The sequence below is a fragment of the Trametes versicolor genome (assembly GCF_000271585.1).
Source record: "Trametes versicolor FP-101664 SS1 unplaced genomic scaffold TRAVEscaffold_12, whole genome shotgun sequence".
NCBI classification, from domain to species: Eukaryota; Fungi; Basidiomycota; class Agaricomycetes; order Polyporales; family Polyporaceae; genus Trametes; species Trametes versicolor.
In genome coordinates this window covers 68,281-95,119 of record NW_007360332.1, presented here as the reverse complement: position 1 = coordinate 95,119, position 26,839 = coordinate 68,281, and the positions used below count along the sequence as shown (strand labels likewise).

Below are 26,839 nucleotides of genomic sequence, written 5' to 3'. Positions count from 1 at the left end.
ACACGCACACTCCGCGAGGGCACTCATCCGGCCCTGACGCCAGAGTACTAACACGAAACAATTACACACACACGCTCACTTCGCGGGCATGCTCTGTGGTGGAACGCCGTGCGGGGGCGCGGGCAGCTCCTGCTGGATGAACGACGTCCACGTCTCCTGCAGGCTGTACCCGCCCGTGTGCACGTTGATGAGCGGCGGCGGGGGCGGCGGCACCATCTGCTGCACCTGCGTATACGCATACTGCTGGCCCTGCGCGTACTGGTCCCGCGTCTGCGACGGGTGGACGTGCGCCTGTACGTGTTCCTGTGCGTGCGGGTGCGGGTGCGACTGAGGGTGCGCGGCGGGGTGTTGGTGTTGTTGGTGCGCGTGCGGGTGTGGATGCGAATGTTGTTGGTGTGGCGGAGGGACGTGTTGGGAGTATGGCGCGTGCGGGGAGACGTGCTCCTCCATTTGCTGATACATGTGCGGCTGAGCGTATTGGTGTTGTTGCTGGTGCGGGTGGGGCTCGGGAGAGGGCTCGTTCGGCGGCGGGGCCGTGACGCTCCAGAGTTCGGAGCGTTGTACAGGAACGGAGTACGCCGAGGGCTCAGCTGGGTGTGATGAGGACGGCACCGGCCGGCCGTAGGCATCGTAATGCTGCTGCGAGGGCGCCCTTGAGAAGCCTCCGTACATGGGGATGTCGTGCGGATCGCTTGTGTGAGGTGCGATTTGTTGCTGAGCGCGAGACAGCGGTGCGGGCTCGATGGGGGTTGCCAGCGAATGGTATGACGAGCGTCGGGATAGTGGCTCAGCGTGATGGAGAGGGTACTGCTGTGTCTGCGCCTGGGTGTACTGGACAGGGTACTCGTGTTGCACGTGCGCAACCGAGGGCGAGACGCTGTCGTGCTGGTGGGGAGCCTGATAATGTTCGGCGTATTGCTGTTGCATCTGTGGCGGGGGCTGTTGGACGTGCTGACTGTGCCCCACATACTCCTGCGTCGGCTGTATGGGATGCACAGGCTGATGCATCTCCTGCGCACCCTGGGCGTGCGCGTAGTACACATTGCCTTGGTTGATCTGCGCGTCGAGCTGCCCCTCGAACGTCCTGAGCTCGTCGACGAGGCCCGGGTGTATAACCGCGCGGTACGATGACTCGAGCGCGGGGAAGACGTCCGCGGGGGGCGACTGCGAATTCCGCGCGTCCGAACCTGCCTGCGAGCCCTGCGCCGACACCTCCGTTGGTGTCCCTGCGGATGTAGACGACACGCTAGGTGATATGCGCTGCGGCCGATTTGACTTCGTGGCGACCGTGCGCGCCGTGCGCCCGCTGAAGATTGAGAGCTCGTCGAGATGGTCGTTCTCGTCCGTGCGCGGCGTGAAGATATCGCGCCGCAGTGGCTGGAAGCCCTTGAAGTACGCCGCCTGCGCCTTCTCGTGCAGCTTGCGTATCACGGGCTGTACGTGAAAGTACGTTCAGTGATTTATTCGAGTGCATGGCAAAGTAGGCGCGGCGTACCAAGAACTTGCGCGCCCGGCCGCCATGCGTAGCCGCGTGCTCGAACAAATCACACGCGATGCGAAGCTCGCTGAGCGCCGCCTGCGCAGTCTTGGAAGTCCCGCCGCGGGTCACGACAGATCCGAGCATCACCTGCAGATCCAATCCAGCGCCCCACGTCAGCACAGGGATCGTCGGGGTACGGGCGAGGCGCGTAGTACTCACACAAGCGGAAAACGCGTGCGTCCACAACACCCAGAAGCGCGCGATCTGTATGGGGAAAAGCGCGAACTGGTCGCGGATGGAGCCGAGCAGCGCGCAGGCGCTGCGATATCCCGCGAGGAAGGACGGCGCGTACTGGCTGCGCATGGGGTCAGTGGGGTTGTCGAGAATGGCTTGTGCGAAGAAGCAGCGGTGTACGTAGAGCAGAGCTGCACACAAGTGATGAGCGATCGACTAAAGGGGAGCAGCGTGATACTCACTCAAGTGGAGGTAGTTTGTCGGCATGTAATGAGACATCGTTTGCGCGAGCCCTGCGTTCTGCGGCGGCGGGCCTAGTGCATACTTCGGTAGAGACATATCGCGAATTCGGCGATCGAGGTCGAGTATGACCGAGTACTTGGGCGCCTGTGCGGTCAGCGTACCCGTCACCACGTTCGAGACGCACTCTTTCCCCCATCGAGCCTTCCATGCAGGGACTGAACGCTATCTTATCAGCATATGCGGCGAGTGAGTAATATGGGGGCTCCTTACAGCTATATTGCGGCGTGCCGTCGTCCGCGAGTGTCTGGTCCGGGTCGGCAGGGAGCTCTGTGTCGACGAATGGAGGTGTGAAGGTGGGGAGCCTTCCGGTAGCCAGTGCCTATCGTATAGGATAAGACAAGAAGGTACGGAGGGGAGGTGCTGCGCTCCATACCTGCCAGGAGTCGGTGATAAACAGCTCCCAGAAGAGCGAGCGACGCTTCTGCACTTCCGACGCAGAGAGCTTCCACCGGGCGCTGTCGCGATCTAGAGGCGCACTGAGATACGCCGTTACCGCGAGAGAAGTGAAAGCACGTACGGAGACCAATCTGCAAGCGCATCGAGTTAGCATATCGTCCACTTGTGATGCGAAGGCTCACGTTACTCACACTTTGAGCGAGCTTCGAACTCAGTCCCATAAGTGCCCACGTCGTCTCGATACTGTGCTCGTCCGCGACCATTCCCTGTGGTTGAAGCGTGATTAAGAGGACGACCGGATGCACCACGCATTAGAACGCACCTGATAGATGCCCATAAGACTCAGGGCTTGTACCGTAGTGACACTCGGTGGCCGATCAAGCACTGGCTCGAGACTGAGCGCGGCGCGGGTAAGCTGGTAATATGTCGCCGCCTCCTCGTTGTTCGGCGCGGGGGGTAGAGAAGGGTCGGTCAGTGCGCCGAAGCAGAACACAACGAGCATGAGCGCCATGTCATGCGATGACGACTGCGTGCTCGCGCCAGGCAGGTTGAACGCCTCGGAGGTGGTCCCGAGCGCACCCTTCCCCACGGCACTGCTGCCCATTTGCACGCGTGCGCGCAGCTCTTCCGCCGCCTCCTCGTAGAAGAGCGGAAGGACCTCGTCGTCGAGCTGACGCTTCGTCACTGCACCGAAGAACCATGGGGCTTGTTCTAAGTAGAGGTCCCGTAGTTCGACGGCGCGCTGCCAGGGCGGGAGATAGCCTTGCATGAGGTCTTGGAGGTCGTAGATGGGGAGGTTGGTAGGCCCAGAAGGGAATGTCGCCGCTAGGCGGTTGAGCTCTGGTGAGAGACCGGGATGCATATTGGATGTGTGTGCGACGGTCGACAGCGTAAGTTGAGGTTTCTCGTCCTGCATGGGCGCACCGTAAATAATTGACTTGCTACAAGACGCGCATGACTTACCAGTAACAGACTCTGAAAACGACGGGGCGCTCAGCCATATCTCCGAGTGATGAAATATCACAGGACGCACCTCCGAACCCGCCGAGCGTCCGTAGAAGGTCGCCGCGCCATCATCCCGCACCGCAAGCGTTCCGAACGCGTCGATGTATTGGACTTCTTCCTCCTCCTCTTCGTCGCCCTCTCCGGGCGCCTCCATGCCGCCGCCTCCACTCCCGCTCGCGAACCGAGTCGCGGAGTGTAGCTCGAGCCCGGACTTGATCCCGAGCAGGTCCTGCGTGAGGAGGGGGTGTGTCTCGCGAGTGACGCTTGACTGAAGTATTGCGAGCCCATCCTCGAGCTGTCGGATCCGGTCGCTCATCTCTGCTATCTTGCGATGCAGACGGTCCGTGTCCGCCAAGATGAACCTCGTTCCCTGGCCGGTGGTCAGGCTGCCGTTCGGGCAGATGGAGGCGCACCCCCTGCGTTTGCAGGACGAGCACGGGACCGTCTTGTCGCATTTGAGCTTGAGGCGGCGGCATTCTGCGCAAGATATCGCACCCCTTGCGCGCTTGAGTTCCTGCTCCTGGCTCTTCGAAGACCGCTCCTTGTCGCCGTCCGTACGGGCGCGGCCGGAGAGCGGCATAGTGGTCGTGAGGGGTCCAGGGGCTTGCGAACGTCGATAACGGCAAGGAAGGGGAGGGTCTGGGGGACCGCGGGTGGGGGTGTTATGGTGCTCGACGTCGTGGGGAACGGTGAGGACGGCCTGGGGCTGGGGGCCAGGGCATGGCCGTTGTGCAAGAAAGAGGTCTTCCTCATTGAACGCACATCAAATGCACACCCCGATTGGCGAATCGCCGCCGCGCTATTGCCGTTCTGGGACGGCGCCTGCCTCTTTTTGGACGTTCACGTCACAGCCACCCCGCCCGAAGCCGCTCCGTACTCGGATCCTCGGCGGCAGTAACAATTCAAAATCGTCAAAAACAAAAACATAAGACCACAGACACTAAAGAACCTCCGTCCAGGGGGCAAAAGTAGGCGCTACCAGGGATCGAACCTGGGTCTTGGGAACACTCTTCAGAATCCCAAGTGATAACCACTACACTATAGCGCCGTGTGCCCACTAGCCGGTTTGAACGACTGACCTCACCATTGCTGAGTCCAAGTCCTTACGAATCTGAACCATACAAGTGGCGCGCTCTACCACTGAGCTAAGCGGGCTGTTATCGACCAACCCGGGAGTCGAACCCGGAATCTCCAGCTGACCCGATAAATCGGAAACTGACGCCTTAACCATTAGGCCAGCCGGCCGATATGGGATGTCTTAGTGAGTGTAATACGACGTGTCAACAGAGATGAAGAGGCCAGGAAGTGAAAGGGACACAGCGAGGATGCATGGACTCGAGATGAAGACAGCGCAGTGAAGCAACAGAACGTGTATACTCTGACACATGATACAACTACACATAGTGTGAACTGATGATAATCAAGATCCCTGACTACGAGACCGTAGCTCCCTAATCAGAGCGTCTTGCTCGCAGCAAGCTTCTGCTTGAGCTTGTCCTGTGGTCGAGAAGTGTTCAGCGACATATCATTAGACAAAAGCGAGCGGTACTCACATGAACCTTGTCCATGTAGACGTCGGTCACAACCCAGTGCTCGCGCTTCATGGCCTTCCCATGGATCGCAAGCGCGAGATCCTTGGTCATGACGCCGTCCTTGTCGATGACCTCCACGCACGCCGCCTCAAGGTCCTGGCAGAACGTGCGCAATTGGTCGTTGCCATCGAGCTTAGCACGGTGCAACAATCCTCGCGTCCACGCGAAGATGGACGCGACCGGGTTCGTCGACGTCTCGTTGCCCTTCTGCCACTCACGGTAGTGGCGCGTCACCGTCCCGTGTGCAGCCTCGCTCTCGATCACGTCCCCGTCGGGTGTGATCAGCTCGCTCGTCATCATGCCCAGGGAGCCGAAGCCTTGCGCGAGGATGTCCGACTGCACGTCGCCGTCGTAGTTCTTGCACGCCCAGACGAAGCCGCCCGAGGACTTGATCGCCTGCGCAACCATGTCGTCGATCAACCGGTGCTCGTAGTAGATGCCCGCAGCCTCGAAGGAAGACTTGTAGTCGCTGGGAGAATGTAAGGACAAGGGTGTGAACAGGTGTGGGACTGGTAAACGAACCTCTGGTAGATCTCCTCGAAGATATCCTTGAAGCGACCGTCGTACTTCTTCAGGATCGTGTTCTTGGTCGACATGAACTACGCATGATGACATGAGCATTCGGAGCCCTTCCTGGCTATGTAGCGACTCACCAAGGGCAGCTTCTTCGCAAGCGCCATCTTGAACGAGGAGTGGGCGAAACCAGTGATGGACTAGAGAGAGCGAGCTGAGTTATATATTCGCTGTGACCATACGAAGAATAACTCACTTCATCAGTGTTGTACATCGCAAGCGCGACACCCGCGCCCTTGAAGTCGTACACATCAATTTTTGTGGGGTTGCTGCCGTCTGCGGGACTGTAGACAAGCTGGAGCTTGCCAGGTCCTGGCGCAAGGAAGTCCTGAGCGCGATACTATACCCGAGAAATTCAGTTATAGTCGGAGCACACGCAAGCAAAGGCGCGCACCTGGTCACCAAACGCATGACGGCCAATCACAATGGGATTCTTCCAGCCGGGGACGGGCTTGGGGATGCGGTCAAGGATGATGGGTTCACGGAAGACGGTGCCGCCGAGGATGTTACGGATGGTGCCATTCGGACTCCTCCACATCTGCTTAAGCTTGAACTCCTTCACGCGCGCCTCGTCGGGGGTGATCGTCGCGCACTTGATGCCGACCTTGTGCTTGAGGATGGCCTCTGCCGCATCAACCGTGACCTTGTCGTCCGTCTGCGCATGGGGTGAGTTTCGTTTCCTTAAGGCGTGCTGGAATGTGGGATATTTAGTCAAGAAAAATGACGTACAGCATCGCGGTGCTCGAGGCCAAGGTCGTAGTACTTGATATCAAGATTCAGGTAAGGAAGAATCAACTACAAACTGTAGTGTTAGCGCTGCAGCACGTCGAGTGATCAGGAACGAGACGCACCTCCTCCCGAATCTTCTTCCAGATGATACGCGTCATCTCGTCTCCATCAAGCTCGACGACGGGGTTCTGGACCGTGATCTTGCTCTCTGCGCATGTGCATCATTTCCCCGCACATTCGTTGACATCCCCCGCATACGCAATACCATGCAGTCCAGCGCGACATCCACCCAACAAGCATCGAATACAGTCATCAGCCAGTTCTCGCATGGAAACGGCACTGCGTGGACTCACGCATCCTCAGAGAGCTGCTTGCAAAACCGCGCTGGAAGGCGACCGCGGCATACTGCCGGCCGGAGAGCGAGCGCGAGACGTAGCGCGACAACATGGTGGACAGAGCAGAAGGGCGTCGGTGGGCTCGCTGGCCGAGTGCTGGCAGTTTATATACCGCGTGTCGGGGTAAAATGGATGGTGACCAGCAACCTGGCAGTGGGATAATAGATGCCTGCGAGAACCTCGGCCGAATCACCTCTGCTCAAGGCTAAGCGGGGGCAGTCATCTGGGTGCACCGTGGGATGAGTCATCTTATCTTATCTGATAAGCCCCCACCCAATTTCCCGCCGACGGTAAGGGGACTTGGCGCCCAAATTGCTTGGACAACTCACCACCGCGCGCCGGCTGCCGCCTGTCCCCGCCCGCCATGTTCCCCTCAATACCGCTCTTCGCGGCCGTCAGCACGCCGTTCAAGCGGTCCCAGCTGGGCCTCTTCCAGGGGAAGATGAAGCAGTACGGAAACAGCGTACCGAACTCGAAGCACAAGACGCGCCGGTCATGGCTCCCGAACGTCCACAACCAACGCCTCTTTTCCGACACCCTCGGGCGGTTCATCAAGATCAAGGTCGCTGCACGGGCCTTGAAGACGATCAAGAAGGTGCGTCGGTACTTGGGTGGGGCAGGACTGGACCCTCACACCGTACTTGGGCATGCAGCATGGAAACATCGACAAGTACTTGCTGGCCACGAAGCCGGACCTGCTTGGGTGGGAGGGCATGCGGTTGCGAGTGCTGATCAGGGAGAGGCAAGGGGTCCCAGCTGAGCCGATCAGCGCTGCACCATAATATGGCCCATCGTCTCATCAGGTGCGCTCTATTCCTCGTGCGACTGAATTGTGCGGTCGCTGTAGCTAATCCTTCTGCGCCTGACCTAGATTACGTCGCACACGAGTGTGCTATAGCACCAACCATCGCCTATATTTGTGATCCGCGACTTCAGCTTTCTGTATGCTACACCCACCGGCCGTTACCACTCCGGTGCAGCCCATAATCTCCAGCACACTCCGTAAAGGTGTCCTCAGGCCACGAATGTGGGACTTTCAGCTCGAGAACGGTCAATTTGATTGTCGACGTAAGGGAGGACGATGTTATCTCTGAACTTCTGACTACAAGTGCGTATGATTCCTTCTTGACTACACTCACTTTCAAGGGATTGCGCAGAGAAGATGAAGAGCCGCATCTATATATCAAATGGGCACACAGCATCCAAGCGATGATCTTCGTCGCTCGACGTTTGATTCTAGTCGTGGAAATGCGGTATATATCCCATGCCTACGCCTGGCGAAGAGCAGACGGATGCAATAAGCTATAGCAACCGCCGTCGGGAAGTCATTACAATCGTGACTCCTCACAGTGATTTACAGGGCGTCCTGCAACAGCTCGACCGTCAATCATCTATCCCTCCAAGCTGAGCATTCTTGGCCAGGTTGCGCCGCCGCCTTATCTGCGGTGTATTATTAGCCAGTTCCAGTGAGTTTATTCCCTAAAACCATACTGCAGCGGGTGTCAATGGTTTACGTTGCTGTGAGAAGCTGGGTATACCTCATACCGTATCGTATCACCTCTTCTGTGCTTGTCGCTCTGCCCCTAGAAAACACACTGACTGTGGGCGCGATGTAGACCTTGATCGTCAACCTTCCTTCTGGACATCGACACCCTTCACCATCGATACTCCACTATTACCCACCCAATGCTCGCCCGTCGAGCTTCATTGGGCAGGCGGAACACCTCCATATAACATCACTGTCGCCACTACCTTCGAAAAGATCCTTGCAAACTACTCCACCACCAACACCTCCACCACTGGGATCGCGAACGTCACTGCTGGCGCCGCGGTAGCTGTGTTCGGGACGGATGCGGGTGGAGCATTTGGGAACTCGGGCCTGTTCGTCATGGGTCAAGGAATGAGCGACAGTTGCCTGCAGCACAAGAAAGCGCTGAGCTCAGGCGCCATCGCAGATATCGTCGTTGCGGGTGCGGTCGTATGCGTTGTTGCGCTTGCCCTCGTCTGGGCTCGGAGAAGGAAGCGCCGTGGAGACTGGCTCAGGCGAGATAGAGGTAAGCCCCTCGGCAGCCCGCGTTGCAGCGCTCATAGACGCACGTCGATCTGATATTGCGGCCTCCAGTGGACCTCAATGGGTCATCTCTCGCTCCCGCATATCTGCAGCTCTCCAGTAAAGCGATGTTGCGCGAGCGCGAGCTTCGTGCCGAGGGCGCCGAAGCAGCTGTCGAATCGTCGGGCTCGAGCGTCGCAGAAGGGTCGATATTCGCGGAAGTTGGAGACTACACACCTTGTGCTGACGCGGACGTCGTGGCGATCGTGAACCGCCAAACCTTTCCCTCCGCACGCCCGCCGCCGATCAGGTCCAAACAAGATGACTCGGATTCCGCAGCTACTACGCAGGAGAGCTACAGTTCGCGCTTTGCACTCGCTCACAGCGACGCTCAACATCGCCGAGACGAGGATTGCGTCCCGGCACATGCGCTCGATGGAGGTGTTCGCCTCGCTGGCGGACCCATTGACGGGCTCGACGACGCCGACGCGACGGGCACGCTTCCTCCTCCATACAGGCGGTACTGAGGATACTTGATGATATTCGATGTACCCTCCCATTCCGTTATCTTTCCACGCATCTCGAATTGAACAGATAAGTTCTTGGGGACGGCTCATCAGCTCTGTCTTGCGAACTCATATTCTGTCCGAAATCCCCGCCTTCCAGTACGTGAGAAATTTACCGAAGTTGTACGCTCATCGTTGGTGGACAGCTCAGAGAAGATGCACGGAACCGCCCCAATACTCTTCTGGTCTCACAACGCGCAAACAACGATCTTCGTATGACCCCAGTCGTAGCAAGGCAGTGCACAGGCTACGCATGCGTCCCGCGAAGGGTGGGCGGATGCAGTAGACTGTGGCAACCGCAACCGCAAATCGATGCTTGATGCTGTGGCTGCCCACTGTAGAGCAGACTTATAGGGAGCCGGACGACTCACTAACTACTTTTCTGCCTGAACATACCCCGCTACTGCGCTTGCGCCCTTCCCGCGGTGTGGTGAGTCCATCTCCAAGCTGTTACACCGCTATTCGTGTTAATATGCTTCCGCTGTGAAAGCTTCCATAGCTCGTCCATACCCCTCATCTCTACTCCACTTTCACCCGCACTCGGCTCAGCGTCATTCCGATACGACATCCACCAGGAGTACGAAGTACAGACACCCTGACACCGATACCGACTCATGACTACCGCAATCCCCTTCCGTGTCGAAACCCCAATTTTACCTCTCGAATCCATGCCAGTCAGACTTCGCTGGATAGGAGGAACTCCCCCATATAACATCACCGTGGGCACCACTACAGAGCATAGCCTTGCCCAATTTCCTTCCCTTACCGGCACCTCTGTCATCTGGATCGCAAACGCGAGCGCGGAAATTCTGTTGGCTGTATTCGGCATGGACGCCGATGGGACGAATGCGACATCACGTCGCTTTCTAGTCAGGCAAGACGCGCTCCCTAGCTTTGTCCAAGGTGCAACGTCGAATCGGAACAAGACGACAGCGTTGAACGCAGGCGCTATAGTCGGCATTGCTGTTGCGGGAGCGGCTCTCTGTTTTGCCTTGCTCGCTCTGCTCGGTTGGACTCGTTACAAAAGATGCTGCAAAAACGGGTCTGGCAAACGAGACAGCGGTAAGTCATTCAATAGTCTGTGATGCAGCGATCCCGGAAGTACGTCGGCCTGATACTACGGTCTCTAGTTGACTCCGGCAGATCTTCCCCCACATCCTCGCAATTGCGACTGTCGACCGGGGCGTCGATGGGCCGATACGAGCTGTCTTTGGGGAGCGCGCAGGGGTCTCCTGTTGGCACAAGGGAGCTGAGGGCTGTAGGCGAGTCCACAACAACACAAGTTGGCGAAAACGCATCTAGCACCGACGCTGGCGTTCCAGAGCCGGAATTCTCAGCTCTGCCCTTCGTACATCCACCAGAGACCGCATCCACCACGGACTCTGCTTCGCGAAGCGATGACTTATCAGTTGCCGACCCAATCGCCTCTTCTCTCTTACAGGAGAGCCAGAATTTGCACGCTGGGACGCGAGCCTCAAGGCACGCCCGCGACGGGGGTGTTCGTCTCGCAGGGGGGCCGCTGGACGGAAGCGATGATGACGACACAGCTAGCATCGTGACACTCCCTCCTCCGTACGATAGGTACTGAACACGTCGAGAAACGGTTCCTTGCACACTGTACTATACATCATCATCGCATTCCTTACTTGTATGTCATCACCTACGCTTATGCCACACAGTGTGTTCACAGCGTGAACCGGAAGTCTGGCGCCTGGTTGCCCATCTTCCGCAGCTCCTCCGTCGAGTACTCGATCTTCACACCACGCGCTTCCATATCGCGCTGAGCCGCATCCCGCTGCGCGTTTGCGCGCATGTACGTGAAGACCATGATGGGCAGGAGCGTCAGGCCCATACCGACGAACCCGAGCTCGACGGCATCTAGAGGCGGCGCATCATGAGAATCACATCTTTCGCGCTACATCATAGCAAGGGATGGTTCGGACACTCACGTCCGAGGAGGTAGTGCGGCGCATCCTGGACGCGGTAGATGTTGGACGCGATCGCGCCGCCGGCGTTCGCGAACATAACCTGCATCCCGATGGCGATCGCACGTCTATAGTGCCCCACGGTGTTGTTCCCCATCCTAGTGGATTGACAGATAATCTCCTCAGACAATTATCCGGGATTGTAGTTGGGTGCGTACCAGGAAACGTTCCCCGGGAACCCCGCGTAGCCCCCTGTGACGACGAGAAAGGTGCCGAAGTACCGCACGCCGATAGGCGTGTCCGCCGCGTTAATGGCGAAGCCGACGAGGCAGAACAGGAGCCCCGCGAGGATCGAGGGAGAGCGTTTTTGATGGATGTCCGACCACTTTGACCATGCCACCACGGCTGCGGCTGTAGGAAGAAGAGGTGAGTGTCCTAGGAAGAGGACGCAGGGCAGCCAGCAAATGGGCTCACTTCCTACGATGTATGGCGGCACAGAGAGAAGCTGAGAGATGACGGTGTTGAACCCAAACCTAAGAATTGTTCAGTAGGTGCGCAGCCCACGATATGGTGTGACTTACCCGTTAATGATTGAGCTGCGCGCATTTTAGTTAACGTATTATAATGTCGTATCTGGAGGATCACTCACGGCAAGAACAGGGTGATGCCGTATACTGTGAATTATACTTAGTACTGCTGAAGTTCGAGAGAAAGTAGCAATGATGCACATACCAGGCGTAATCACAGAGGCGTTGATCAGGCAGCAGAGAATGACTTTCCAGTTGAAGAGCGTCTCCCACAACTGCCGCATCTCGAAGTGTTCCTCCTCACCTACGGAGGAGTTGTCGTATTCTGCAAGCGCAAGGCTGTTAGTGAAAATATTGTAGAACTGTGCCAAAGCACATACTCTTCCGGTGCACCACGTACGCCCGCTCTTCCGGCGTGAGGAACATCGCAGTGTCTGGGAAGTCTACAAGTACTGTCGACGCGGTTAACTCACGCAATGCCCCCAGCGGTAAGAAAACATGACTCACTGAAGAATGCAGCGAACGCGACGACAATGGTTATGAGTCCTTCGATAATCTACACGCAAAAGCGCGCAACGGTCCACCGTCAACGTTGGGCGAGAACACATATCAGGCGACACTCACAAAGATCCACGACCACCCAAGCAGCCCTGCTGTGCCGGACATGAACGAGATCGCGAACGCGAGCAGACCTGAGAATGCGCCCGCGAAAGTCGCCCCACCCCAGAAGAGGCCGACGCGGTACTGCACCATGTGGCGCGGGTACCACATCGTGATGCTGCAAAGCGAGTGAGAGAAGCACTTTGGAGTCGGATACCTGAGAGGATTGAACGGACTAGTAGAAGACACCGGGGGGCAGGCCCGCCTCTGCGATACCCAAGCAGACGCGCACTCCGACGAGCTGCGGGTATCTATGGCGGTGTATGTGTTAGAGAAATGAACTACGGTACCAAAATTGCTTGTACTGACGTCTTTACGAGGCCCATAAGCGTCCTGTTTCAGGTCGACCCTGAGTTTAGGTTCCCTCAGCGATTATGTGCGACGTACGCGATGATACCCCACGCGAGCTGCAAAAATGTAGGTCATCCAGTTCGGACTTCAAGGTTTCGGAGGACTGACGGTAATTCCTGGTAACCATCTCGAAGGCCGAAGCTTCTTAAGTAGCAGGCTGCGATTCCAGACCCGAGTCACTGGGAGGAACCTAGCGGGTAAAGGCGGGATGGATGACATACTTTGATGGCACGGTACACAAAGTGTAGGACTGGAGCAATGCTCATGTTGGAAAGCGTCTCTGGGGCAGAAGGGTGACGTACTACAAAGTACATGGTCTAGGATGGTTAGGTTGAAATTTTCTCGGGAACCGATGACTATACTCACGAGGGCTACATTGTATTGGTCACCGGTGAGGTTGAGCTGGGTTAGTAGCCCTTGCAGTTTAGCGTTGCCTGACAACTTGAGTCAGCGCGAATAGACAAAGAGATGTTTGAAGAGTACTCACCTATATTGCTCCTGTCGATGGACGCCACCAAATACATGATGATCAAAATCGGCAGGAGACGAAGGTCTATCTTCCGCCACAGCAGTCTCTCCTCTTCCGCAGTGAGTGTCGGCGGTGTGGAGAGTTCCTGTTCCACGGGGTAAGCAATGTCCGTTGCCTCGGTTGTGACTTTCTCTTCCATGGCTTCGATGGTACCCTTGGAGATACTCTCCGGTCGAGACGCGTGAGCTGTCTGAGACATGAGAAAGGATCGAATGTCTGGGCGAGCGTGCTACGGCTTCGGCGGGCAAATCGGTGGACGGTGAGCGAGCGGGGTCGCTCGCAAAGGCCGCTTCGCCAGTACTTGAAAGGGTCATATGGGAGCGCCGCGTGCAATCCTAACTTGCCTCTCGCGAACACATGACCAGCGACACTCCAACATTGCATAAGAGTGAGAGCGAGTCGAGGTATATAGGGTCCTGGCGCCGAACCACAGGTGCCTGAAGGCTTCTTGCCTCTCCAATTTGCTTCGTGTGGGAAGCTCCCTGGATGCTGCTGATGCGGGTGGGTATTGAGTGTCAACCCAGCGCCGGTGTATTCGAGTATAATTGCTCTACGTACGTCTTTCCTATCTGCAGTCAAAATGGAACGGGCAACGGAAGCCCGTGGTGTATATATATGCATCTTGCTATATGGAGATAGCGAGCCCGTCCGGAGCTGGTACAAGCACGGAATTGCTGTCTGTGTCTGCTTCCTTCTTCAACGAAGCGGGGACCCGTACATCCGAGTGTGACCGGTAGATCGCTGACACGTTGTGAGAACGCGTCCGCCAGTGTGCTCGCGGCCTGGAGGTCGAGATGCAAGAAGCGGTAGCGCAAAAAGCTTCAGCTGTTAAGTGCTGGACAAGCTCGCGTCGGATAATAGCAACACGCAAGCGTCGAGCGAGTATTTTGGCGGCACTGGTAGTAGGCAGGAAGAGATTGTTGAGACGAGCAGACGCCCCGCCACAAGCGTGGTGGCGCGCATATTTGCTGTTATTTGTACTGCTGGTTGCAGGCTATCGGCCGTCTGGCTCCGACGACTCTGACTCTGAGTCTTTCTCCGTCTTGCTCTCACTCGACTCGTGCCACTCCGCTGAGACGCCGGATTATACCGCGATCTTTCCCTGAAAGACTCAGCTGAGGTGTACATACATCGGCGTTGAAGATTTTCACCGAAGATTTGGCGAGTATTTTGGTAACTTGCCACGCAGACCGCGACCTTCCGACGACGCCTCGACACCGAACACTGCCCAGCACCGAGCTAGGCCATTCAAGGTTCATGTTCATCTCATCCGCGCGCTGCACACCCAGAAATATGTGGATACATTTCTATATGTTGACAAGCGATCGACCCGTGCAATCCATTAGTATCTTTTCCGCTCTTCGCACAGAGTGCTCTGGACAGTCTCCTCGATGCATTGGTATACGCGTGTGGGACGGTATGTGCTCGTGGAATAGTGAAGTAATATCTTGACAATATTTATGGTGGTTTACAATAACAAATCCCGGACGTGCCGACCTCAATGCCATGCGGCCACTGACAGCTATGCGGTCGCGAACACACTTCTATCTTCGGCATATTACACTTCCGGCAGGCCATCAGAACGTAAGCTCCAGAACGTGTCTGTATCATACTTCGACGCTGAAGATATTTAGGCCCTGAGTGTACATTGGTGCGGCGGTGCCCCCATTAATTGCACGGCTTGAAGATACACCATTGGTCAAATTTGAACAAGGTGTGGCACCACAAGGGCTTCGAAAGGGGCTAAGAAGAGGGAGAAGAGAATATTAAGTTTTGACGCACCTGTTTTGCAGCTCACCCACCCAACTCCCTGGCCCGAACAGCTCTTGATCCTCATATCGGGCGTTCTGCGTCCTCTCAAGATTTGACAGGTTCTACTTGTACGAAAACCCACCGAGAGGCGAAAATAAACGTCGCCGGGGAACAGGCCGCCACTACGACCGACGGCGAGGCTTAAAAGGACGACGAAGAGGCGCGAGATCCCTTATCCTCACCTTCATCCTCGAGGACACAGCCAATCACACTCCCTCGGAGCCCTTCGGTCATACGCGCACAGTACGCTGATCTCTATATGTTTGATACAGCCCTCTCGAGCTTATATTTTCCCCAGCTCATACCATGCAGCTTGCACCCCTCTCTATCCTCGCGGCCACGCTTGTCGCAGTTATCCCCATCCCAACCGCGTTCGCCGCTGAATGCTACAACGAGGGCAAGTGCTCACTGTGCGAACCCGAAGACTCCGTCTGGTCACTGCGCGAATCCCTCTGCGGCTCAAACGATTGGGCGGGCACCGGCCCGATATGCTGGGGCTGGGCGCACGCGGTGCTCTGCGGCCGCTTTGCGACGCAGCGGGAGTGCTGGGACGGGTTCGAGGAAATCATCGATCAGTGCTACAACAGCACGGCGGGCGGGACGTATGACTACGACTTCGACGGAGACGCGGCGCACCTCGACGTCAGCTTCTGCTCTTGCGAGTGAGCGCTCGGGGCGGGCGCGGGGATTGGAAGGAGGCGTCCCGGAGTAGTGAGGTGAGGTTTCGAGGTCAGATTTTCTGCTTATATGTGCAATTGAGTAGTTCGGTGCTTTGTATTGCGGTTGGTCATGAGCTCAACCTATATGCATGTCTGTATCAAATGTCTGTATGACTACGACGTCTACTAAGACAAACCGTCCGAAGGCTGAACTGAATCTAGCTGTGGGTATATAAAAAGAACGGTATAGCATCGCGAATCCGATCCTTCAAAGTCCCTGTCGCACCAAAAGATGTCACCGCAGTCCCTGCCCAATCTCGAACCACAGAGTTGGAACATCTGCCTACACCGGACACGTTAGTATACAACTCGGGGATACGATGCTGGGAATACATCACCTCTCCAGCATATCTGTGGCATGTTCTCGACCACACGCCTACTCCCTGGGCGCATACGCAGGAAGCTCTTCCGAACCCACGCGCGTCGAGTCAAGCTCGCCTGGTCCGTACTGCTGTGGCGTAATCTCGAGGATGGCCAACAGTCGCTCTCCGAGCGGCCATGGGAGCCTGACGATGCGCTCCTGCCCTCCGGTACCGTCGGCGTCCTGGGCTGAACGGCGGCTTTCGATAATGACGCGCGTATCGTAAGTGGGAGTATCGGGTTGGGGAATGGGGAGTGTCGAACTGCGAAGGGAAGAATCAGGCGCAGAGGTTGGAAGATGATTCGGAGCGGAGGAAGCGATGTGTCGTTCGTAGGCGTAGGCCAGTGATGTCGACTCGGGAGGGATTGGTGCATCGGAACCTCGTCTATGGAGACGGTCTTGCTGGGGCATTTGGTCGCGAGGCGTGCAGACTGATAGCGAAGCAGGAGATGCCGGGGTATCGCCCGTCACCTTTCCGTCTGATAGGCAGTGGGGAAAGTCATCGGTGACAGAGGGGCTCGAGATGCTGTCGAGCGCAGGAGAGCGGTAGCCCTGTGCAGAGACGTCTCGGTGAGCTGAAGGAGAGGATATCATAGATGGCGCTGGGGGAATGTATATCGATAGTCCTGGGGTGATGAGATGTGGCTCATAGTCGTCGACGAGCGAAACATCTGCCACATCTGTCCAGTGTTGCTCGGTGCTACGCGGTTCGGGTACGCACGCCGCGGGTGTCATGTCGGAGGTTTCTCGACTTCTTCTTTTCTTGGACTTGTAAAGACATAGCGCCGCTGTGACGAAAAACATGGCCGAAGCGACCGGAAGCGCAATGACGACGGCATGGGGCGTATGCCGCAGTGAACCTGAGGTCGCGCCGCTGCCAACGTTGGTTCCGATCGAGCTGGAGGGTGTAACGACAGTATTGGTCAAGGCGCTGAGAGAACTGGAGGTTGAAAAGCCGACTGTGTATGAGGTGGGGGGCTCGCTGGGTGCGATGGTACCATTGAGCGGCGCAGAATGCGAGGATAGTCCAGAGACCGTGTTTCCACTCGTAGTGCTTGTCGGTGACTGTGTGGTGTTCACGGAGCTGCCAGTGCTGTTGGTGCCATCTACGGAAGTAGGGGAGACGACAATAGAGCTCGACACTCCCAAACTGCTGCTCGAGGAAGGGGTATGTATGATGTTGGCGTCCGACGTTAGGTGTGGAAGGGCAGGCGGGACGATCATACTCCCAGTCGCTCCATCCCCACTAGTGGTGGTGGGTATAATGATGTCGGTGCTCGAAATGACAGACGTTGAGACAATGGAGTTTGACGAGCTTGGTGCCGCGGTGGAAGTAGGTTCTGCCTCACTGCTCAGGCTGGAAACTTCACGATTGAAATACATTCAGGCGAAACATGTAGTATCAGCGCTTGATGGATTCCGAGAGCAGAGTGGAAAACCTTACATGCACCTGTGCCGCATCTAGCAACCTCCGAATTGAGAAAATTGTTGAATTGTTGCGGCGAGCACAAGGTTTCAAGACATGAAGGCCCTTCATTGAGCGGGGATTCTGAGCACGCGCAGCCTTCATCAGAGCTGTAGACACATTGAGTTCAATTTGTCACCGGAAACAGCACGTACGAAGACGTAGCATTCATAAGGGCGATACCGGAGAAGCGTACTCACATCAGGGTCCCCAATCCGTCGCAATCGGATATGTGGATGACTATACGGCCCACAGAGGTACAGAAGTACTCGCACTCCAGATCAACCATGGCACTGATGCCCTCTGCGACGGTCAAAAATATCGACGATCTGAGTCGGACTTGCTAAGCATACCAAGTTCAAAGTCAGTATCAGCAAAGCGAGGGCAAGTATACTTTGCACAAACGTACCAGACGTGCTCCGAAGACAACTTCGTATAGTATAGTTGAACGTCTCCGGCCTTAGCTGGACATCGAAGTTGAAGTTGAAGTTGACTTTACCTAAACCGTCAGGGCCCGGGACGGGACTGCGCTCAGTTAATGATTCACCACCAAGTTAGATATGCCAAGACTTACGTTGCAGGGAGAGACGCCTATGAGCGGCGAGCCTCCGCAGGCCAAAACATGCTTGCAGATCGAGTTTATATAGAACATGCTAATTTAGTGAATGATGAGCAGTTTTGGAGATGCAGATTGGCCACCTGGGATGTGATGAGCCTAGCGTTCTCGGTATCCCACAGCCTCATCGCGTTGCTTGCACAACAGCAGAAGATGCGGCGGGGCGGCGCCTCAACCACCACGCGAGACTTCTGCGCATGTAGAGTGTAACTGGCCGTTCGTGATAAGTACAAATCACAGGCCCCAGGTTTGAACAGTGGCAGGCAAGGAGCAGGGGTTTGCTCACCACTGGCACCTCTCTGAGCTTTCATGTTTAGGAAAATGTGTGCCAATGCTGCTCGCGGCCTTGTTCCGGTCATCCAGGGAACCCCGCCATCACACAGATAGTATCTCGTCTTCCAGGAGACCATCCTCCGGAGAGGAGACCGGTACCGTCTGTCAGGATGCCATCCTCTAGAGACGACACTTTGATAGCTCCGTGTTTCATCTTCACTGTGCAGATACCCCCGTCAGAATAGGAGATGTGATTGTAGGAATTCGGAAGAGGCGGCTGTCACTCACCTGAGCGTGTACACGGTCACTGTAGTATCTATTCCGGGTTATATCGGGGTTGCACTCCCAAGGAAGGGACGGCCTGAGCACTCCGACGCTACGAAGTTTCACCATAGGATTCGTGAGCTCCCAAAACCCTCCGCTGTACCTGAACACGAGCTCCGCAACAGACGTCTCCCAGATTGAACGGTCCTGGACTCCTGGGCTCTTCTAGAAGTCCACCCCTTATCCGAATCCACCGTGTTTATTCCCGGGGCGCATACGCAGGGAGCGTCTCCGAACCCACACTCGTACTAGACTCATCCACCGCTCCACGCGACCGTGGTGTGCTCGCAAGAAACGAGAGAAGCTGCTCTCCAAGTGGCCAAGGAAGCACGATCGCGCCGTCTTGGTCGTTTCTGTCTGTCGCCGAAAGTCGGCCTTCTATGACAACGCGAGTCTCAAAAGCGGAAACGGGTGGCTGCGGGGAGAGTGCTGGGACCTGGAGGGAGGGCATAGGCACAACGGCCGTTTCATGGGATGCGAGGTCGGCGGCAGCGATGAACGCGTCGTAGGATCGTGATGCAGGTTGGTTGTGCGGGTGAAGACGTCGTTGACGAAGATCGCTCTCCGGGGTCTGGGGGACGTCCGGAGATGTACGGGCTGCCGGACAAGGCACGGAAAATGTTGATGTTCTGTGATGAGGATCGTAAGGGGATGCTCGGACGCTGGAGGGACTCGACTCGTTCTGGGGCGCAATCACGTCGCGGCGTTGTGTGGACGCGCGTCGTGGAGATGAACGCGAGTGCGAGGAAATGATGGACTGGCGGGGAACAGGTAGCCATGGTTCCGCGTCGGAGGTGCGCGGCTCACGGTCGTCTGCCACATGGGGTTCACTCTTCGCTTCGCCGTTCGAACCCCGAGTACTGTTCTGCGTCAATGCGGGCGGAGGTGTTGAGGGATCGTCGACCGTGACGCCTGTCGTAGATGCCACGTTCAGGTTGGCAAGGCGTCTCCTTTTCCTGGCTTTGTAGTAATATAGCGCTGCTGCGACTGAGAAGGCGACTGGGATGATTGGAAGCGCGATGGCGAGGGTTTTGGATACATGATGTGGCGAGCTTGAGCCTGATTGTTCATGACCGGAAGGTGTTATACTGGCGCCGGCCGAGGTGCTTGAGATGGTCGAGTCACCGACGGATGTTGATTTATGTTCAGCGGTGCCGGATGTACTGCTGCTAAGCCCTCCTTGTGTTGTATTTGAGACTCCGAATGGGGGTTCGGACGTTGGTGGAGGCTGAGATGATCCGGATGTAATCGAGCGGCTGTTGGAAGTTGTTGTAATGTTGCCAGTAGCAGTGCTACTCGACCGTGACGTGCTGTCTTGTGTCGTCGTCCGCGGGCTTGTAGAAGTTGAAGTTCCGATGCCTGTCGGGGATTGAGCGGATGTCGTGACACTAGTAATGGATGACGAGGAGCTCGTGGAGGAGGCGACTGTACTGATAGGCATGCTGGATACTGCACGATACAGATACGAAGTCGAGCGACAATACACACAGTGAGTACCTGGTAATCAGGCGAAGATGATAACGAAACTCACCCCCTGAGAATGCGGTTGTGCCACATCTAGCAAGCTCTGCATCGACGAACACGTTGACCTGATTCGTAGAACATAGCGCTGCCAGACATTCCAGCCTTCCGTTGACCGGGGATTCCGTGCAGGTGCAGCCAGGAGCGCTGATGGCCAGGTTAGGAGCGCCCCAGCGTTGAATGCACTCGGATGTGTGTGAGAATGAACGAACATACTCACATCAGGGGTTCTAAGTGGCCACAAGCTGAGGGCGGGACGTCGACGCGTCCTAGGCTGTTACAGAAGTAACTGCAGTTCTGGAGATTCATGGTGTTTACTGCGTCGAGTGCGTCGAGGACGTTGCCGGATACGCCTGTGGCCGATTCAAATGATGAGCATACGGCGCGACTGAGTGTCAGACTCGCTGTAACGTACCGACTGTATGGACTCAGTGAGCACTATGCTATGAAATGGTTCTATTGGTCGAATGTTGACTCGACGGACTAGGCGACCTGTGTTATGTGGGTGGTAGCCGAGGGGGGAGATGTCGGTTGTGAGTGTTGGACCTATATGATCAGAATATCGCCCCCGGTTGGGGCAGTGTGGATTAGGTTCGTATTAAATCAGGGCTGATAGAAGATGAACAGATTGTGATAGGCTTTCCGGCCACGTCTAGAGGTTTGCATGGTCACGACGTACAATGACATCGCGTCGGTAGATGGGGTTACATGCGCGGATAGCTATGATACACGGAGGCTCCCAATATCGCGCACAAAGCGCATCGTGTATTATCCTGTGTCGAGAAGTAAGTATCCTTTGGGCAAATGAGGTAAGAGCGCTACTTGCTGCGAGATCTCGAAGCCTTGAACACGCGATGTGCACAGCGCAGATGCGCGTTTGCTCCGAGTGCATGTTGCGGCGCATTCGGGCAACGTATTCCTTGATACCCAGTCTTTTTGATTAACAATGTCTGCAGCTGCTTGGTGAGGCTCAGGTTAGTGCCGTTTAATCCCGTGAGATGAAACGATCAACTGTGACTTTCGGCTAGAATAGATACTGTGTAGACTCACGTCCGATATAACTTGTGTCGTTTAGGGCACTGTGTCTTGACCACAATTGACAGATATCTGGCACTGCGTGTTCGTCAGATGTGGGCGGTGTTTTCGCACGTGTAGAGATAGAACAGTCGAATCACTCACATAGGTGTGTCCCCGGTATCCGCAGTCAGATGAAGGGAGGACGAACGACCGATGTGCATCATGCAGCTGACTGGGTTGACTACGGGACACCAAAAATATCAGCAACAAACGGCATGTATACTGTTTAAAGTGCCAGATATCGTCGCGGGGAGGCTGGAACTTACACCGGCGTCCCCGTTTGAAGCAACGCTCACATCCACGTCCTCTGGTATCGTCTTCTCTTATGTACCGAGCTCCCTCGTCTCGAACTCCGGCTTCCCATACGCATTCATCAGCCTCATGCGGTACTATTGTGACGTCAGCGCCTTCGCGTCCTCAAACCGCGCTCCACCTCCATGCGCTACAGCACGGGGCGCTCGAGCCGCGACGGAAGCGGGCACGTCATAGTCCGCAATGCATAAGTAGACATCACCGAGGCGCGCACAGCCAGCCTGGTCCGCAGGCGGCTGGCACACTCGGTGGATCGTCGCCTTTACAAAGCAGGCGGAGAGTAATTCCATGCCGTTGCCCATTTTTTACCACTTGCAATGGAGAAGGAGCAAGGGTTAATAAGATGCGAGGCGGAGGGAGAGGTTCTCCGGACGTACCTGAGCGTTCTCAATGTAGTTATGGTGCATACGTCTTCCGTCATGCACTGGTATGGAAAGGTTTGGCTTGCGAAAGCTTGGACGCATCAATGTAGGCCTTCATCCAAACATTGTTTTTCGTTCCCGGAAACGCAATGCAAACAGCGCAGCAATTTGCGGGTCGCTTTTGGACGCCGGGTAGGGACTAAAACATACCCTCATTTGTCCAACAAATGCTTGTCAGTGGGACGATCCGACGTCGACAATCCTAGTTTCCGAAAGCCACAGCATGATAGATACGAGGATAGATATATATCAGCGTCTTGAGAGTACCTATAGGCGATGCCGGTGAGTCCAGTTATGGATGACGGAGTGCAGAGTGACCGTCATGGACGTTCGTGAACGGATTTACTCGCCCGGGGTCTTCGCTGCGTCGCCTCCACGTGGCTGTGTGCTTTGGGCGCTAATTCCTCTACGGGGAACTTACCGTGGCCTTTCTGGCCTGCTGCTGGTTCCTGCGCATTGAACTGAATTAACTAGTATGTCACTGACACTGTTCTAAATTTGCTCTACTGTAGCCTCCAAAACTAAGCCTTCATTTCTCCTCCGGCCCCCATCATGAAACACCTTTACCGTGATCTGCATAAGCAAGACTACACGCGTGAGCACGCCGCGTTCGAAGGTACGAGACTGGTGCATCACCTTATCAAAAATCCACCGCGCATCGTCAACCGACCACGCCTATTCCCGAGGTTCATATGCGGGAAGCGTTTCGGACTCCGCACTAGAGGAGAACTCTCCCAATCCATGTTCCTGCGGCGTGCTCGCGAGGAGTGCTAGCAGGCGCTCTCCGAGGGGCCAAGGAAGCACGAGCACCCGATCCTGCCCTCCCGCGCCTGAGACGTCCTGTGTTAAATGAGGGCTTCCAATGAGAGGATGTGTATCGTAGGCTGAAGTGGATGGCGGTGGAAGAGACGCCTGAGTCTGAAAGAAAGGTCCGGACGTAGAAGTTGGTGCAAGATTATCGAAACTAGAGGCGGCGGCTGGCGGCACGTGGGCTGGGGATACGGAAGGGACTAGTGGCCCTGCAGAAAATCGGCGGCAGAGATCGTGATTTGGTGGAATTGGATGATCGGAAGGAGGGCAGTCTAAAGCTGCTGGAGTGGGTCCGGGAAGGGTCGACGCTCCACGGTGCGCCTCCTTTTCCGTTAGCGGATCGTGTACTAAAGTGCTGCTGTAACCCTGCCTGGACACAGGTTGATGGGAGGGGCGCGAGGAGGTGGCGGACTGAGATAGTTGCGGGTCGGAGAGGGGTGGCTCGATACCGTGGATTAGAAGCTCGTCACTCGCATACTTCGCTGAGTACGGGGGAATGTGTGCCGAAGGAGGAGGGTCGCAGTGCTTGAAGGGTACCACAAAGGTTGCGTCAGGACTAGAAACTCGTCTTCTTTTCCTCGCCCTGTAGAAGCATACCGCTCCGGTGATAGCAAAGGCCACTAGAACGAGCGGAAGAGAGATCCTGAAGGCCAAGCCAGATGTGGTGTGCCGTGAACTCAGCCCCACGACCTCCGGGGCGTGCTGACCACTGACGTTCGTCGAGGTTGATGGAGGTGCTACATCGGTGATTGTCGAGGTAGGAGGGTTTGACTCGGAGAAGGGCGGCAACACAGCAGTGTTCAAGCTAGACGTAGTAGATTGTCCTTGGGCTGGGGCTGACACGGGATTGAAGCTTGACACTGGAACGGATGGCTGAGATAGAATCACAGACGGTTTCAAGTAGCTCGGCTCGGCGACGGTGGGCGAAGGGGAGCTTTGGGGTGTAGCAAATGAGGGACTTTCTACGGGATCTGCATAATTAGATTTAACGTTATGGGCGACCACACGCATAGTCAGTGCGTGATAGAAAGCGAAGATAGGGAAACATCTCACTACTCGTGCCTGCGACATGGAATGTACTGGGATCTTGGATGCATTCACCGTCAATGAAAGCTGCACATTCCAATGCAGAGATCATCGGGTTGATAATGACAGCGAAGTCGTTGATACTGTTGGCGACTGTGAACTTGAATGCTATGGTGAGCATAGTGCGTAAACGCTCAGATGCTTTGCACGTACCTGGTAGTATCGGATGGCTTTCAGGGTAGGTATGAGGCTGGCGTGGGGGTCCGAATGGCCAGCTAGTGAAATCGATCTGCTCGGCGCGCGGCGCTATATACGTGGTGACTGACAACAGACATATCGACAGTCCCCAGATCAGAATCTCCTTGGGCGGTTCAAGATCGCATATTAAGCTTGGCCTGTTACATGATGGACAGCTATTAATACATGAGTCACGGTATTCATAGCGGCTTCGCAACCAAATTAAGAAGTCACCTTGCCTCAACAAACAAACATGAACATACCATTGCGTTATGGGGTTTGTGGCGGTTGGTGGGGTGTATATCATTTGTTATCATGTGTCGGGAGTGGCACCAATGATAGCTTGGCTCGGCTAGTCGCTGGAAGACCGATGCCTTCAAAAATTGATATCAACGCGCTCACAGCACTCACAGATTTGTGAATTATGATCATGACACGCGCAGTTGCGCACTGGGGAGACATGGCCCTATATTCTCGTTGACATGGGCCTGTAGTCAATTACTGTGTCTACGCGAGTATACTTGGCTGGGACTGAAGGTAATGAGGTCGACTTACCGGAGACCATCTTAACTTGACTTGATATGTGTTGGACAGCGAGGGCTACTGGTCATCGAGCACGAATGGCACATCTGTCAGATATGCTTTCGCAGGCATGGAGACAGAGAAGATGAATCACTCACGAAGACAGCTTCGCAGTATCTCGAGTTGGGTTCGGTACGGATGAACAGCCATTGTGCACGCCAGAAGCTAAATTCAATGAGCCACGCAAGCGCGAAGATGTGCCGGTTGAAGGAACTCCCATACTCCCAACACGAGTACGGTGCAGGTCGTGTTGACGGATCAAAGTTTGGCTGCAGAAGTAGTGGACTCCTTTCCTCAGTTTGCCCCGGTTATGTACTCCACTTACATCCTACCACATGCACGCTCAGTTATAGTGCTTCACCACAACCCCGTGTACCACCTCGTCCTCCGTCCCGTCCTCCCTCTTCTCCAGCTTCGACACTCCGTACGAGCTGATCGCCCCCGTGTAGTACTGGCGCATCGTCGGCGCGCGCGCGTCCTCAAACCGCCGCACGACGCCCACGCGCTGCAGCACCGGGCTCTCCAGCCGCGGCACGAGCCGCACGTCGTCCTCCGCCTGGCAGAAGTAGAACACTCCAAGGCGTACGCACCCGGCCTGGTCCGCAGGCGGCTGGCGCACGCGGTGGATAGTCGCCTTGTAGAAGCCCCCGGAGAGGAACTCCATGCCGTCACTGATGTTCACGACCTGCGCGGGGGTGGGAGCTACTGGTCAGGATGCACCCTGGGGTGGGAGGGGCGCGCGGACGTACGAGGGCGTTCTCGATGTGGCGGACCCAGCGCCACCGCCCGTCGGGGCACATGATCTGCAGGCCGGCCACGGGCTGACTCCAGAGAACGGTGATGGTGCCGATATCTACCCAAATGCATGTCAGATACATTAGCTTTCAGACTGTTGTCGGAACGCACCTGTATGTCCCTTGATCCAAACGTTATTCGTCTTGGCCTCTTCCTCTTCCGAGCGGGGGTGGCTAGGGAAATGTCATGTTAGCTGCCGCCGATTCGGTGTGTAGAATCGACATAAACGCACTACTTCATTATGCGCCCTGCTCGCCGAAGCAGTGAGCGATGCATACAATCTTAAGCGTGCAATACGCACCCGAGCTGTCCGACGGCCCGTCGAAGCTGTGCAGGTTCACAAACGTTTCTTCCGGCAATTCCATGCCTAGAGCAAGCATCCTACAGATAGACGTGTCACAACGATCATCACGCATCCACAGAGCAGCAGATCGAACCTTAAAAGGGGATGAACGATGTTGAGATGGTTGTGCTCGGTGAACGTGCGCAGCTCCGGGAGAAACGGCTCGATCGCGCGCGCGTGCTTCTGATGCTTGGGGTCGGTGACGGCCCGGTGGACTACAGCAACAGGGGCTCGTGAGGTCTGCGGACGGCAAAGGAGTACAGGACTAGGAGTTCGTACAGTTGTATTGCTCGATCTGGTCCCGTACGCCGTTGCTGATATCCTAGAGTGAAATGTCAGGTCTCCCGAGAGCACGAATGGTGCACGACTTACCCAGGTCTGGCGCGGCTTATAGCCCCTGTAGGACCCCGTCTTCTGGAAGTCCCCAAGGAGGCGTTTCTTCTCATCTTCGGGCACCTGCGTAAAGATTGCATCGGAAATGTCAAAGATGCGCGCGTTCTGCAGAAATGTGAATTAATATGCAGTCCATGTGCGATAGTCAGAGGGATGAGAAAACGTACTTGAGCTTGGGTGTACCCGTGGTTGACGATGTACAAGAAGCCATACGTGCGCATAGCGTCGCGCACTTGGACAGCCAGGGCCGCCCGACCCTCGGGCGTGCCAGCCTCGGAGAAGTCGATGATGGGGAGCGGTGCCCATTCTACTACAAACCGAACGGTAAGCATAGCGATCGAAATCTGGATGACTATCAGCGGCATGGCTTACAGTCCTCCTTGGTGGCGGGCGCAGGTATGTAGCGAGGGATGGAGGGAAGCGTCGGCGCAGGCAT

At 56.1% G+C, this 26,839-nt stretch overlaps 8 protein-coding genes and 3 non-coding genes across 11 annotated transcripts; 3 read left to right on the top strand and 8 right to left on the bottom strand.

The window, feature by feature from the left end:
• Window positions 1-75: 75 nt before the first annotated feature.
• Window positions 76-3,998, bottom strand: TRAVEDRAFT_39946 (uncharacterized protein; the record flags this gene model as incomplete). The annotated part of the gene is made up of 9 exons (XM_008045220.1): window positions 76-1,434; window positions 1,496-1,627; window positions 1,700-1,905; window positions 1,957-2,172; window positions 2,228-2,336; window positions 2,391-2,482; window positions 2,601-2,679; window positions 2,736-3,323; window positions 3,447-3,998. 9 exons carry the CDS (start codon window positions 3,996-3,998, stop codon window positions 76-78), a joined length of 3,333 nt encoding a protein of 1,110 aa, XP_008043411.1.
• Window positions 3,999-4,388: 390 nt separating this feature from the next.
• TRAVEDRAFT_t196 lies at window positions 4,389-4,466 on the bottom strand. The gene has a single exon. It is a non-coding gene; the product is annotated as a tRNA-Gln (tRNA).
• Window positions 4,467-4,469: 3 nt separating this feature from the next.
• TRAVEDRAFT_t195 lies at window positions 4,470-4,573 on the bottom strand. The gene has a single exon. It is a non-coding gene; the product is annotated as a tRNA-Thr (tRNA).
• A 6-nt stretch (window positions 4,574-4,579) lies between these two features.
• TRAVEDRAFT_t194 lies at window positions 4,580-4,663 on the bottom strand. Its single transcript has one exon. It is a non-coding gene; the product is annotated as a tRNA-Arg (tRNA).
• Window positions 4,664-4,737: 74 nt separating this feature from the next.
• TRAVEDRAFT_31439 (isocitrate dehydrogenase) lies at window positions 4,738-6,896 on the bottom strand. The gene is made up of 9 exons (XM_008045165.1): window positions 6,666-6,896; window positions 6,435-6,520; window positions 6,313-6,378; window positions 5,978-6,238; window positions 5,780-5,923; window positions 5,664-5,723; window positions 5,533-5,609; window positions 4,972-5,479; window positions 4,738-4,915 (listed from the first exon to the last, which is right to left on the bottom strand). The coding sequence occupies exons 1-9, from the start codon at window positions 6,757-6,759 to the stop codon at window positions 4,874-4,876; spliced, it is 1,338 nt and encodes a 445-aa protein (XP_008043356.1). The 5' UTR covers window positions 6,760-6,896; the 3' UTR covers window positions 4,738-4,873.
• A 166-nt stretch (window positions 6,897-7,062) lies between these two features.
• Window positions 7,063-7,728, top strand: TRAVEDRAFT_173806 (mitochondrial 54S ribosomal protein YmL24/YmL14). The gene is made up of 3 exons (XM_008045421.1): window positions 7,063-7,302; window positions 7,361-7,510; window positions 7,579-7,728. The coding sequence occupies exons 1-2, from the start codon at window positions 7,072-7,074 to the stop codon at window positions 7,487-7,489; spliced, it is 360 nt and encodes a 119-aa protein (XP_008043612.1). The 5' UTR covers window positions 7,063-7,071; the 3' UTR covers window positions 7,490-7,510; window positions 7,579-7,728.
• Window positions 7,729-7,780: 52 nt separating this feature from the next.
• On the top strand, window positions 7,781-9,284 carry TRAVEDRAFT_74584 (uncharacterized protein; the record flags this gene model as incomplete). The annotated part of the gene is made up of 3 exons (XM_008045420.1): window positions 7,781-7,815; window positions 8,324-8,761; window positions 8,830-9,284. The coding sequence occupies exons 2-3, from the start codon at window positions 8,596-8,598 to the stop codon at window positions 9,282-9,284; spliced, it is 621 nt and encodes a 206-aa protein (XP_008043611.1). The 5' UTR covers window positions 7,781-7,815; window positions 8,324-8,595.
• A 1,723-nt stretch (window positions 9,285-11,007) lies between these two features.
• Window positions 11,008-13,454, bottom strand: TRAVEDRAFT_133208 (MFS general substrate transporter; the record flags this gene model as incomplete). The annotated part of the gene is made up of 15 exons (XM_008045419.1): window positions 11,008-11,201; window positions 11,273-11,406; window positions 11,467-11,659; window positions 11,723-11,781; window positions 11,898-11,922; window positions 11,981-12,114; window positions 12,152-12,227; window positions 12,283-12,331; window positions 12,400-12,553; window positions 12,612-12,686; window positions 12,745-12,768; window positions 12,823-12,842; window positions 12,895-12,965; window positions 13,149-13,220; window positions 13,274-13,454. The coding sequence occupies 15 exons, from the start codon at window positions 13,452-13,454 to the stop codon at window positions 11,008-11,010; spliced, it is 1,461 nt and encodes a 486-aa protein (XP_008043610.1).
• Window positions 13,455-15,433: 1,979 nt separating this feature from the next.
• On the top strand, window positions 15,434-15,793 carry TRAVEDRAFT_52300 (uncharacterized protein; the record flags this gene model as incomplete). The annotated part of the gene is made up of 1 exon (XM_008045250.1): window positions 15,434-15,793. The coding sequence occupies one exon, from the start codon at window positions 15,434-15,436 to the stop codon at window positions 15,791-15,793; it is 360 nt and encodes a 119-aa protein (XP_008043441.1).
• A 429-nt stretch (window positions 15,794-16,222) lies between these two features.
• TRAVEDRAFT_52299 (uncharacterized protein) lies at window positions 16,223-17,590 on the bottom strand (the record flags this gene model as incomplete). The annotated part of the gene is made up of 1 exon (XM_008045249.1): window positions 16,223-17,590. One exon carries the CDS (start codon window positions 17,588-17,590, stop codon window positions 16,223-16,225), a length of 1,368 nt encoding a protein of 455 aa, XP_008043440.1.
• A 7,625-nt stretch (window positions 17,591-25,215) lies between these two features.
• TRAVEDRAFT_133515 (Clavaminate synthase-like protein) lies at window positions 25,216-26,839 on the bottom strand (the record flags this gene model as incomplete). Its single annotated transcript, XM_008045418.1, has 10 exons — window positions 25,216-25,557; window positions 25,622-25,725; window positions 25,779-25,840; window positions 25,900-25,915; window positions 25,969-26,048; window positions 26,105-26,225; window positions 26,290-26,332; window positions 26,383-26,508; window positions 26,571-26,713; window positions 26,776-26,839. 10 exons carry the CDS (start codon window positions 26,837-26,839, stop codon window positions 25,216-25,218), a joined length of 1,101 nt encoding a protein of 366 aa, XP_008043609.1.